General features: G+C 40.0%; 2 protein-coding genes across 7 annotated transcripts in view; one reads left to right on the top strand and one right to left on the bottom strand.

The window, feature by feature from the left end:
* B3gat2 (beta-1,3-glucuronyltransferase 2) overlaps positions 1 to 8,836 on the top strand; it is an 83,027-nt gene extending 74,191 nt beyond the window's left edge. Inside the window, exons 3-4 of the mRNA XM_059281467.1 lie at positions 6,717 to 6,865; positions 6,945 to 8,836. Coding sequence (XP_059137450.1) covers positions 6,717 to 6,865; positions 6,945 to 7,031 — 236 coding nt within the window. The 3' untranslated portion in view covers positions 7,032 to 8,836. The remainder of the gene's footprint in view (positions 1 to 6,716; positions 6,866 to 6,944) is intronic.
* Smap1 (small ArfGAP 1) overlaps positions 6,737 to 12,755 on the bottom strand; it is a 108,248-nt gene continuing 102,229 nt past the window's right edge. For 5 of the 6 annotated variants that reach the window (XM_059281462.1, XM_059281463.1, XM_059281464.1 and 2 more), the window contains 3 exons: positions 11,227 to 11,392; positions 10,130 to 10,437; positions 7,445 to 8,383 (listed from right to left, as the gene is read on the bottom strand). In XM_059281462.1, coding sequence (XP_059137445.1) covers positions 8,249 to 8,383; positions 10,130 to 10,437; positions 11,227 to 11,392 — 609 coding nt within the window. In that variant the 3' untranslated portion in view covers positions 7,445 to 8,248. Of the gene's footprint in view, positions 7,411 to 7,444; positions 8,384 to 10,129; positions 10,438 to 11,226; positions 11,393 to 12,755 lie in introns of those variants that run through there. The other variant, XR_009383444.1, reaches the window with a different exon arrangement.

Here is a 12,755-nt window from a genome sequence, read left to right as displayed (position 1 = left end):
ATGCTACTTGCTGGGTGAGAAAGCGAAGCCTTGCTTCTTTTTATTCTATGTACTTTGTACCCATCTGTGTGAACTTTATGTTAAAAAAACAAATGGAGAGTGTGCTTATTTCAATGGCAACGATCTCCACTGCATTGCTGAATAAAAGGAGTACTGTCTGTGTCTCATTCCACCCTACAGGAGTTTGAGTCAGTCTTTGCATTTGGAAGTAAAACATCTATTTTTTCTTTCTTTCTTTTTCTTTCTTCCTTCCTTTCTTCTTTCTTTCTTTTTCTTTCTCTCTCTCTTCTTTCTTTTTTTTTCCTTTCGATGCCCATCATTAAGTTGAGAAAGTTCTCCTTCATTATTGGTTCAATGAGAGCCACCACCCTCCCTTTAGTTATGAAGATAATTGGATTTTGTCAAATGAGTATTGACCATCTATCAAGACAGCTTTTCCTTTTGCATTTTCTAATAGTGAATTATACAGCTCAGAACATGACCTTGTGATCTTGAGATTAACATATATGGTCATGGTTTATTGCCCTTTTCAAGGCTGGAGTGGACGTGAAGAAGCTTGAGGAGGTTTTCTGCCTTTCTTCATGAGCTTTGTTGGCACTTTTCTTGTAATGGTTTGCATAGTGTTGGGTATCAGGGCGAGGCTGGCCTTCAGGATAATTTGAGAAGCAGTCCTTCCTTTTTATTAAAAATAGAAATTAGGAACCTCTATTATTTGTTCTTTAAATGACTGCTGGGATTCACCAGGGAGGCTGCCTGGCCCTATAAAGTAGTATCGCAAGGTGGCTTAACTGTGAACTTTATTTCTTTCATTATTAGGCTATTATAGGTTCGCTGTGGCTTTGGTAATTTGTCTCTCAATATGTCTATTATAATCTGAGGTGTCCAAATCTCTGTCATAAGGTTAATATTTTTTGTTATTCATGTTACTAGAGCTTATTCTCTCAGTATTGGTGGTTTGTGCATTCTGCTTCTCAAGAAGTCATGGGAAGATGTTTATTAGTGTATTAGTTACTTTTCTGTTGCTGTGACAAAGAAAAAGCGTCATGACCAGAAGCAACTTAGAGAAGAGTGTATTCAGTCTTACAGTTCCAGAGGAGCAAGAGTCCACTGTGGTGGGGAGCAAGCAGCAGGCTTGGCGGCAGGAGCAGGAAGCTGAGAGCTCACATCTTCAGTCAGGAAAAGTACATAAGGAGGGTGATGCTGTGTACTCTAAAAAGCCTGCCCTAGTGACATACTTCCTCCAGCAAGGCCTCGCCTCCCAATCCTTCCCAAGCAGTGCCACTGGGGTCTGAGTTCAAATATATCTGAGTCTATGGGACATTTCCCGTTCACACTACTTCAGTCAGTTTTCTTCTTCTTCCAAAAAAGCAGACTTTATTGTACACTCTCTATCCCTTTCCTGTTTTTCTTCAGTGATTTCTGCTCTTATGTTTGATAGTACTTTAGTACTTGGGTTTGGTTTTCTAGTTTATAAAAGTGAGACCTCATCTTTCTAGTTTAGCATTTAAAGATATTTTTGACAACTGTATTTTTGCCATGTTTGGTGTACTGCTCTATATAGTCTCAGCTACTTAGGAGGCTAAGGCAGGAGGTCTCAAACCTGTCTATTGGAGCATCTGGACAACATAGAGACACCTTTCATTTAAAAAGTATTTTTGGAATTGGGGAGATGGCTCAATGAGTTATGTGCTTGCTACGCAGACAGGAGAGCTCAAGTTCGGATCCTTGGCACCCATGTAAACAGGTGGGAGTGGTGGCACATGCCTGTAACTCCAGCATGGGTGGGGGTTGAAGACAGGAGGATCTGATAGGTTTATAGCTGGCCAGTTTAGCCAGTTGATTGGCTCCAGATTCAGTGAGTGACCATCCCCCAAATAGGGTGGAGAGTGAGAAAACACCCCACATTTTTCTCTGGACTCTACCCCCATGTACAGTTCTACCGCCCACACATACACACACATACACACACACACACACGTATACCGCCACAATAATTTTCCAAGTACATCAGACTGACTCTCATGTCTTGTTTTCACTTGTATTCAGCTACTTTCTCATTTCCCTTGATTTGACCTGTAATTTACTGTTCCCAAATATTTGAAACTTATTTAATCTGTTATTGTATCTTTTAAATCCTACCATATTAGAGGCAGCATACTTTGTAGCATTTGATTTATCTTAAGTTTTGGGGGGAACTGGTTTATGACTTCTACTATGGTTTGTCCGATAACATTCCAATCATGTGTGAGGATTGGATAAGGTGCTATTATGGTTAGAGTGATCTTCATTTAGGTTATTCTGACTGACAGGGCTGCTCAGGCTTTATATATCATCACTGAATGACGGCTGGAAACTTTGTCATGACTTCTTCATATTTTTGTCTTCCTCTCATGTTTCATTCCCATCTCTAGCACTAGTCTTGTTTTTATTTCATGTTAGTAGTTTCACTTGTTCATCTTTACTGATCCTTTATTCTTTAATGTCTCGTGTTAATTCTACCCAGGACAATTTACATCTCCTTGTATTTCTATCATTGGGATGACTTTGTCCCTTTCTTATCTCTTGGCACGCTCACATCTCTTCTGTCTTCTTGGATATGAAACATTTACACGCTAGTGAGTATATTCATTATACTCTATAATTCTGTCATCTACATCATTTCTGGATTTGTTTCTCTTTGTTATGCCATTTTATTTTCTTGCTTCCTTGTATACCAGACAGTTTTGGTTCTGAGACATTTTGAATTTTAAATTGTTGAGTACTGATTGATATGTATATATATATGTAATATGAACACACAAACATAATATATGCTGCATTTTAAGTGTGTAAATGTTTTTGAGCTATGTACTGGGACACAACCAAGTTATTTGGTGGCACTTTTATCTTTTCAAGGCTTGTTTTTAAATTTAGGCAGGAGCATCTAAGCTTTCAGAGCTGATCTGACCCCATACTAGCCAGCCATATTCCATGTTCCATGCAGGTACTACAGCTACTATTAGGTTGTTGTGTTCCTGCTGATGAGAATGTGAATGCTCCCCAGCTGAGTCATGTAACTACTTAATTCACTTGCTCCTTTTTAGTTCTCTACTTGGCCCGGGGACTTCTGCAGACATCAGTTGATCACACTGAAGGCTTGCGACCTTCTACCCACCAGCAGAGCTTTTCGCTCTGCAGATTCTTGTTATGGCTTCCTCAAGATCAGGTGTCAACTAAAAGAGACTGTAGAGTTTTTGTTTTTTTTTTGGGGGGGGGGGTCTTTGCCCTGGAGTGGCCTCTTCAGAGAAGCTCTGACAGCTTTAGGGCTGACATTTATCTATTCTCAGAGAGCTCTATCGTATGTTTCACTCCCAAAGTCTGAACACTTGTTTGTTTGTTTTTCGAGACAGGGTTTTTCTGTGTAGTTTTGGTGCCTGTCCTGGATCTCGCTCTGTAGACCAGGCTGGCCTCGAACTCAGAGAGATCCTCCTGGCTCTGCCTCCTGAGTGCTGGGATTAAAGAAGTACACCACCACCGCCTGGACACTTTTCTTGTTTATATAATCATTTGGCTTTTTTTTTTAAAGTATTTTCTCTGCATGTACACACGTGCATACCTAGCGCCCACAGAAATCAGAGGGTGATGGACGCCTTGGAACGGACTTATGATGACTGTGAGATACCGCATGAGTGCTGGCAACTGAACTTGGGCCCTCTAAAAGAGCAAACTTAGCCAAAGAACCATTTCTTCTCCAATTCCCCTGGGGTTTTATCTTGTCCAGAAATTAAATGGCTTGTTGGATACTTCTGTTCCACCTTGTTTCCAGCCGGCACTCAGTAAGGATGTAGTATATTGAGGCATAGCCCTTCCCTCTGCCTATTAAGCAATATGTTCTCCCTCCCCGTTGTTAGATGTTAAGGAAGCCCAGCCTTCACATCAAACAGTCACTTTTCACTGGCATAGCACATTTTCCCTCTAACTTACCCAGACAGAAAACCCTACTCCTGTGGTTTTTGTCAGGATCCTAATACCTCAAAAGACACAGCAGTACCTTTAAAGCTAAATCAGTCACTGAAGATATAATGCTTGAGGCACAAATACTTGCAAAACTGAAGTAAACCCAAGACACCCATAGCAGATTGGAAATCAATGGTCAGGAGCTAAAAATTCTGCCTGTTTCCAAGGGAAACTGTTTTAGCTCTCCCTGGCATATCATGAGGACAGAGGATTTCCCCCAAAGTAACCCAGTTTGACCTACTTACCTTATGATGCCTGCTTGCTGGCTGCTGACCTGAGCACAGAATGGGCAGAGCTAGCGAAGGTAAATGAGGAACATCTGGATTATGTCCTCCCTCCTCCTGGTCCCTTTGTTAGAAAGTAGGTTGCTTTGCTCCTGGAATAAGCCGCTCCCTGAGGTCTTTGAGGGCACTGCTGCATATCTTTCTCCAGTGAGAACAAGAGGGGAGGGCACCCAACAAAAACAATGGTAGCTTCAGGACTGGCTGTGGCCTGGGCTTCATTTTACCAAGGAGCTCCACCTTACTATGAGATATTCCAGAACCAGGGAGATGGAGAAAATATTCATCTAATTTGAATCCTTCAGTGGCTGCAGATGAGTTTAACATCTTAGGGGACAATGAAGGAAAATCAGGTCTAAATGGTTTCATATTTTCAGAATTACTTATGCATAATTTGGATCATTGTGTGTGCATATGAAAATCGCGATATAAAAATCAGTGCCTTGAAGCCAGTAAAGAATATGCCAGAAGCGCCAGTATGACTGAGGACAGACTTCCACTTAAATAAAGGATGAAGCACACGAAAGAAAGCAAGAAATCATTAACATTAATCTGATTTGCTCTCATGAGAAAAGGCACTTTATTAATGTCAAGCTTTGGTTATGCTGCTGAATGAAGTCTTGTGCTGACCTAGCTGTGTCTGATGAAGACTTCAGATCTTATTAGTCATGTGACATGCATGTGGCCTGGCTCTGCCCCCAAGAACTTTCTCAAGCTCTTTTCCTGTCTACTAGGATGTTTGCAGCTGTGAATGGTGGCTGGTACTACTCAACCCTTGGTACTGTTTACACAATGGCAGTTATTTGCATACTGCAATCTTCTGCACAGTGCTCTGCTTCAGAAGAATCTTTCTTTAGATTAAACTACATTAAATACCAGGGTTGAGTTTTCATACTTCCGTTGCAGATTAAGAAATGGGGACTCAAAAAAAAAAAAAAAAAGCCGGGCAGTGGTGGCGCACGCCTTTAGTCCCAGCACTCGGGAGGCAGAGCCAGGTGGATCTCTGTGAGTTCGAGGCCAGCCTGGTCTCCAAAGCGAGTTCCAGGAAAGGCGCAAAGCTACACAGAGAAACCCTGTCTCGAAAAACCAAAAAAAAAAAAAAAAGAAAGAAAGAAAAGAAATGGGGACATTATAGAGTTAACAAAGGTGAAATGACTTGGCCAGTGTCCAAATGCAAAGCCCTAGTCAAAACCAAAAGGCTGGTCATCCAAATGTAGTGTTGCTTACTAGAACGCACAGTGGGCTTCCATAAAGCATTGGTGGAGGACACTGGAGTCTGAAGGCCATTTTATGGGTTCTGTTTTTTAATTTTGCTTCACTCAGCACTTTTGAACATAGCTAATTGTTAACTTTTTCCAAGAGGCAGCAAGGTCCAGGGCACATGACTGACCAGTCTGGCATCTGGAGGTGATGGTAGTGATGATGTGGTCTTCTCACAGCTCATCTATTACTATCTGATGATGTGGTTTTCTCACAGCTCATCTATTACTGTCTGATGTTAAATTTCTCCAAAAAGCAGCAGAAATCCACTGCCAATAAGAGGACACAAAGTACCTATGGAGAAGTTCCTGGGGCTTGGCTCTCAACCCATCAGCCCCCAGAGGGCCTGAATTTAGTGTCATATTGCCAGGACCAAAGGATCAGGCTTCAGACTTCTAAAACAGTCACATGTGGAGTTGGCTGTGGAATGCATTGGGATGTATTTCAGCAGGTTCAACAGCGACAGTTCTGTGATATAAACAAATCACTGGAGGGAGCTCATTCTTCGTCTTTGCAGTGCTGAAGGTTGAACTCGGGGCCTCAACACATTCAAGGCCAGTGCTCTACCACTAAGCGATATCCTTTGTATTTTAAACACTCAAGACAAAAAACAAATTTATCAAATGACTTAATATTGCCTTCACTGATTTCTAAGTTCCCTTCCTTCATGCTTAAAGAGTGAAATCAATGATTATAAATTAGGTAATATTTATTTTTCATATGGTCATAGTACCTCTACTACAATCTTCTCAATGTCAAGTCATTTGGAACAGTGCTGACCTTGATGATAAAGCACACATTAATGATGCCAAAAGCAGTCAGGAAGGCTAGGTTAGCACTCCAATACCACAAGGACAGTTAAGGCATCCCGTCTGACACTCCTCAGCTGCAATAATGCAGAGCATCAAATGTGGTGCTGTGGTGACCTCTCTGAGCTAGTAGCTTTTAAAACTCACCTTCTATTATCAACAGACTTGACTTCATATTGTGTTAGATATCCTCAGAGAGTACAAAATCACAGTGACTAATTTTTCTTTGAGACTGTATGCAGGCAATGCTCCTAATCATGTTTGAACGCCAAAATCTAACCACATAGTAGTTATTTGTACTTTATGATGTGGCCACAATTACAAAGGGAAAAAGTACATCAATAATTATTTTTCTTTATTTCATACAAAGGCTTTGCTGTGAGTCTGCAAGTCATCTTGTCCAATCCTAAAGCTGTATTTAAGCGCCGTGGATCCCAGCCAGGGATGCAAGAATCTGACTTTCTAAAGCAGATAACAACAGTTGAAGAACTGGAACCAAAAGCTAGTAACTGCACCAAGGTATTTATTCACCTCCCTCACGCTGCTGGACCTTGAGTGTTGATAGTGCGGCTGCTTAAACTATCGCCCTCCTCCATAGGTTCTCGTGTGGCACACTCGGACAGAGAAGGTCAATCTAGCCAATGAGCCCAAGTCCCACCTGGACACAGTGAACATTGAGGTGTAGCCGCCAAGACTAGCAGGTGTAGAAGGGGAAGTCTGGAGTTTAGGCTGCAGCTCATTCAGGTATTGTTCCTTTTTCTTCAGTCTTTCCTGGCAGCCGATGGACATCTGGTTAAACAGCTAACTGGATGCTACAAAATGTGTTGTCTTCATTTGTTCTGCATGTGTTCTCAAAAATGTAACTGGGAAGATTTCTGTACAATGAACTACATGACACTGAAAAAAAACACTGAGTATCTCATGTATTGCTGCTCCCTCCCTCCAGCCATCTCATAAATGATGGAATAGGCTTTAGAACCTGATGATGAGCATTTTGTCAACTAAACAGTCCCGGTTCTTCGCTCCACAACATGAAATATTTGGAAAGGTGGTGGCAGTGTATGCTGTAGAAAATAAAACCCACAAATAAAAAAGGTGTGTGGATTCATCTGTTTAATATAGGGAAATAACATTTTGTCAATACTAGGCACCATAAAATGTAAACACAATTACTGTCATAAACCTGGACATACCTTCAAGGATTAAAAGTGGCTTTGTTTTAGTTACCCTGTGTGCATATAGTGCAGAAAAAAGGTCTTCGTAATAGCACTATGTACATGAGAAGAGGTCCAAATTACAAGAGGCAGCAAAAATTTGAATTCTTGAAACATTCATTAAGTTTGACAGTAACATCCAGGTTTATCTTCCTTTCACTAACCACATTCCCTGTTAAGCACATCATAACAACAGCACAGTGAAGTGAGTGATGAAGAAAAGAATTTGATACACTAGAAAACAGTGCTCAGTGATACATTTACATTCTATTATATGATTAAACATTGGATCATACAGTACCTTCCTACAGGATTACTGGCTAATTTGGGGTTGGGGTTTATACTGTTAGAAGTATTACTAACATGATAACTACTTCCCTTATATGCAAACATTAGAGCTATAATTTTGAGAATAAAACCGATTATGCAAGTTAACTGAGCAGCTTCTCAATGTGGCTTATGACATCATGGGAAATATGAGCAAAGCTGCCCTCCACAGAAGATGGTTTCTCAACCTGCTTTCACATCTAATTTAATCAGCACAGACCAACACGGTCAATCAGGTAATTCTTAATGTGAACAAATGGGAGAAAAGAAAATACATATGTACATGAATAAACGGGAACTAGATGCCTTTGTAGTGAGGAATGTCGGGTGTTGGTTTTGGATGGAACTCTGTTGCAGCTTTTCACTTCCACAGTTGTGTGCTCAGAGTCTGCCCAGATGAGCTTCCAGACCACCCTGCTGTTGTGCTGGGGGGCTGGCCAAAACCTGTGGTAGGGTTTGCACTACTGAGACTCATGCCAGCCATTTGCTGATTCATCTGTGAAACACATAAAAGGCTTAGTTTACGAGGATTGTTCACTTTTCATTCTGGATTCTTAGCTACAGACAGACATTTCATCATTAATATGAAAAGGAGTCAGAGCAGTGATGGAAGTAGACCATGCCTAAGTACCTCTATTGAATCAAATCGCTTTGTTCCTTGTTTTTCCCTGTGTTTAGCACTACTTAGGAAGTAATCCATACTTAATTCACTTTCTATACTCAAATTTTTATCCCAAAGATTAACCACAATTGAAAAAATACCACAGTAATCTTTGAATTTGTATGTGAGCAGATGAGCCCATCACTCTTTCAACTACATGAGGGTATTTCTTAGACTGAGAAATTTTAAAAATTTAAAACATCCTAAAATTACCGTAACATTTTACAAAATACCTGTAATTCTCTACTAACATCCTAAATGGCTATAGTATACTTTTATAACATTAAAAAGGTCATATAGCATATGTTTTAACAGCTAAAATTAAATTTCATTATACGCTATAAAATAAAAGATTACATGTATTTTTCTTTCAGGCTACAGTCCAGTATATTTATCAGCCTCTTAGCTAACCCAATGGTTCTCTTACTACCAAAGTTGACGATGGAACAGGAAAGGCAGGATTTACCATAATATAGTTCCAAGCCTACGATCAGTGTTAAGGGTGTTCTTTTTGCAGGGTTTTTGTACAACACAATAACCACGTCAGCACTCCAATGTGTCTAAAGGCAGGCAGATCACATCTTCCCTTTTGCTCACAGATACTCTCATGGCCTTGCTAACAGCACTGTGGTTCTTCACTGGCTCATCTGTAATTTAACCTGAGCTGAGTGAACCTCAGCATCTTTGCCACAGAAAAGCTGTTACTAACATCTGGCTCTTATAATTTCTGAGGTTTCCAGTGCATACACACGTGGTTCATGTATTCCAATAAACCACAATTGTAAGATATTTGGTGATTTTGCTAATGTTTGTTAGAAATCAATGCTCTGAAGGTAAAACTACTGGTCTTACAGAAACCAAGACCATTATGATGTAGGAAAGGGAATACTAACACGAACATTAATTCAAAAGCCTTTGTCTGTAGAGCTACAGAAGTCAGAACAGCATTTAATACGGAAATGTTACTCTTCGGCTTAAAACTAACCCAGACAGACATGGAATTTATCAGTGACTACCTGAGGTAAGCAGTCCCTATGATAACATAGGGACTCTTGAGCTAATGGATGCTCCTCATAAAATCACAGGCAGTAACCATATGACAGAGACAGCCTTGATCCCTCATTAAACTGTGCTTTGAGAATATGAAGCTGGCTTTCTTTCTCATTGGTAAGAGTTAAGCAAAAAGGATCCAAGCTTACTACTGGAGACAGACTGGTCTAAGTAGACTTCTAAAAGACCCCACCCAGGAGCAGAAGAGGATGTGGTGTCTCTCATACGCTGTGAAAGATAACTTCTAGCTAATACAGGTAGATTAGGCATGTACACCATTACAATATTATTACAGGCTGAAATGGGAAAAGGAAAATCCTAACACTTATTTACAGAATACTCTTAAAATAAGGACAGTAACGAGTCATTTATCTAGCTGATAAAACCTCATGACATCTATAAACACTTGGATCTGATCAAACTTATCTCTATTCAATTCTTTTGCTACATCATTAGATTTCAAAACAAACTACTCATAATATACACATAGTTTCTTGGATTTTGAGATGAAAGACAGTTCATGAGCCCTACCTGTGAGAGGTTCCACTGAGGCTGCTGAGCTTGTGGCAGGCCAAACTTACTCTGGGGTGCACCCATTTGTCCCACCATTCCTCCTTGAGGGCCAACAACATTCTGAGGAAGTGGCATCACTCCAGTCTGTGCATTTCCCATAAACCCATTGGGCATGGGCATGCCCACCATCATGCTTGTATTCTGTCCCATCATATTTCCTATAAGACCGGGAGCCGCAGGCACTGGTACGCCCATGGAAGGAAAACCTTGAAATGCAGTTGCTGCTTGTGAGGTAAATGGTATATTTGTGGGTCCCATAAACACACCTGTATTGTAAGAACCATGAATTAAAACAAACCAACAAACCAAAAAACAAAACAAAACAGATCAAGAAGAGGCTCTTGTATATGGCTGCACTCATCTCCAGATAAAGAAAAGGGGTCATAAAATAACCCACAGAGCCTGTTAGTTCCATAATGCAGACAGATGTACATCTATTGTGAAAGCCAAATGCACAGCCTGAGACTGCATGCTGCTCCTGCTGACTCACACCACTGCTTTCTCACAAACCAACCAGTCAGGAAGAGAGGTGGTTATTTGCTTTTATGAGGAAGTAGGTAAGTGGCCGCATAGTTTCAGTCTATATATAAGATGAGCTTATTTTGGAGAAAAGGGTCTGATGGATTAAAACTGAATGAATAGTATGCTTATATTTCACTATAATGATAAGGCATTTCCAAGTTTTGCATAATTATATATATGTATGTATAATTCTGACTGCTTTTGATTTATTTGTTTGCCTGAAGAGGAAATAGGAGTGTACACAAAGTCAAAATTCATGTAAATCAAATTCTAATAATTCTTCAAAGATAATTCATGTCCTATAAACTTGTAGAACAATATTAAGTGATTTGTGAACAACCTGTCAAGTCTCAAATGAATAAAGTTTTGTGAATCCTACACTGTTTAATTCTAATGCTTCATTCATTTCAGTTATATAGACTGCAGAGAAGTATCCACTACTACCATAGGAAAATGCAACTGATACTACAGTTTCAAAGGATGTACTCTATAATACCACGGTTTTCACTGGAAGCGGAGTTAACATTAATTACCAGGAGTGCTTTGCTGTGTTCCGGTACCATATAGAGATAAGATGGAGTCTTTGGAGAGTTGTTTCTTTGCTACTTCTTCTGACTTTGTAGTTTGCTCAGTGAACAGATCCAGTTCCCCAGATGTTACGGTAGACAGGCTAGCAGCTGCTGGTACAGAGGCTGTCCCCTAGGTAAAACGTCAAAATAAACTGTTAATTTCTACATAGCATGGCTTATTTATTACTTAAAATTCATATAAAATTGGGAGTAAATTATAAGAGGTAAAATAGTAACATCTATAAAGATCATTTTTGAGCCCATCCAAGAGCATCTAGAATGAAGGTACAATGTTTCACAATGTGACCTGTTAGCATAAACCAAGGAGACTGAAGCTCTTTCCTAGCCATATTTAGCAGCTGGAGCAAAGCAGGTTTTGCTCATCACATCTTGAACACAATGGGTCTGACAATATGCAGGTACAGTCTGAAGACTGCCACTACTTCTCTCAAGAATTAGTGTCACTTGTAATAAAGGATGTTATAACTTGCAGAAGCAAAAGGTTCTATAATGGTAGATTAAATGCTTTTAACTTTTCAAATGCTACACCATAAAACATTTATGCACCTATTCTAGGCCACTTTAACAAACTAAAATGCTTCAAATCCAGAAGTGAAAATATTCAGTCTGCATGCTATTTTGAAGCAAATCAACACAAGTAATTTAGATATTTAATACAAGCTTCCCCTTAATCTACTAACACAAAGATATGATTGCATAATCACAACTGACAGTCTTCCTTACTGATTTGTTTTAAGTATGAAAAAAAAATTAAAGATTCTCTGAAGACTAGTAAATGCTGGCTCACATTCTTCTGAAACTACAGATTGAGCTGAGTAGCAGTAGAAGTTAAATTCATACATTTACTGTCCTGGATAAAACATTATGCAGTAAATTACTGTCAAAGCATTTTATTCAAACTTATTTAAGCAGAACCATATTTTGAATCTATTATGACTAATTTAGCAAGACTTATGAGAGACATTGAAAAGGCTGTCTTATTTTGCAAAAGCTCTAAAATGTGTAAGAAATTAGACACGATAGAATACCAAAACTATAGTGTCTTTTAATCTGACTATATCTTGGTTACCAACAAAGAAGCATAGGACCACAGAGGCCAGCACAATGGTTCCTGAAGAAGCATAGGACTACAGAGGCCAGCACAATGGTTCCTGAAGAAGCATAGGACCACAGAGGCCAGCACAATGGTTCCTGAAGAAGCATAGGACCACAGAGGCCAGCACAATGGTTCCTGAAGAAGCATAGGACCACAGAGGCCAGCACAATGGTTCCTGAAGAAGCATAGGACTACAGAGGCCAGCACAATGGTTCCTGAAGAAGCACAGGACCACAGAGGCCAGTACAATGGTTCCTAAAGAAGCATAGGACCACAGAGGCCAGCACAATGGTTCCCAGCTGTACTGGATCTCTACCCCTGAGTCTTGGGATAGGGTGCCCTTACATCTGTATGTCACCTGACTTCTTTCCTGTGA

The sequence above is a fragment of the Peromyscus eremicus genome, chromosome 16_21 (genome assembly GCF_949786415.1).
Source record: "Peromyscus eremicus chromosome 16_21, PerEre_H2_v1, whole genome shotgun sequence".
Taxonomy (NCBI): Eukaryota; Metazoa; Chordata; class Mammalia; order Rodentia; family Cricetidae; genus Peromyscus; species Peromyscus eremicus.
Note: the sequence above shows the minus strand (reverse complement) of the source record. Positions and strands in the feature narration are given on the sequence as shown.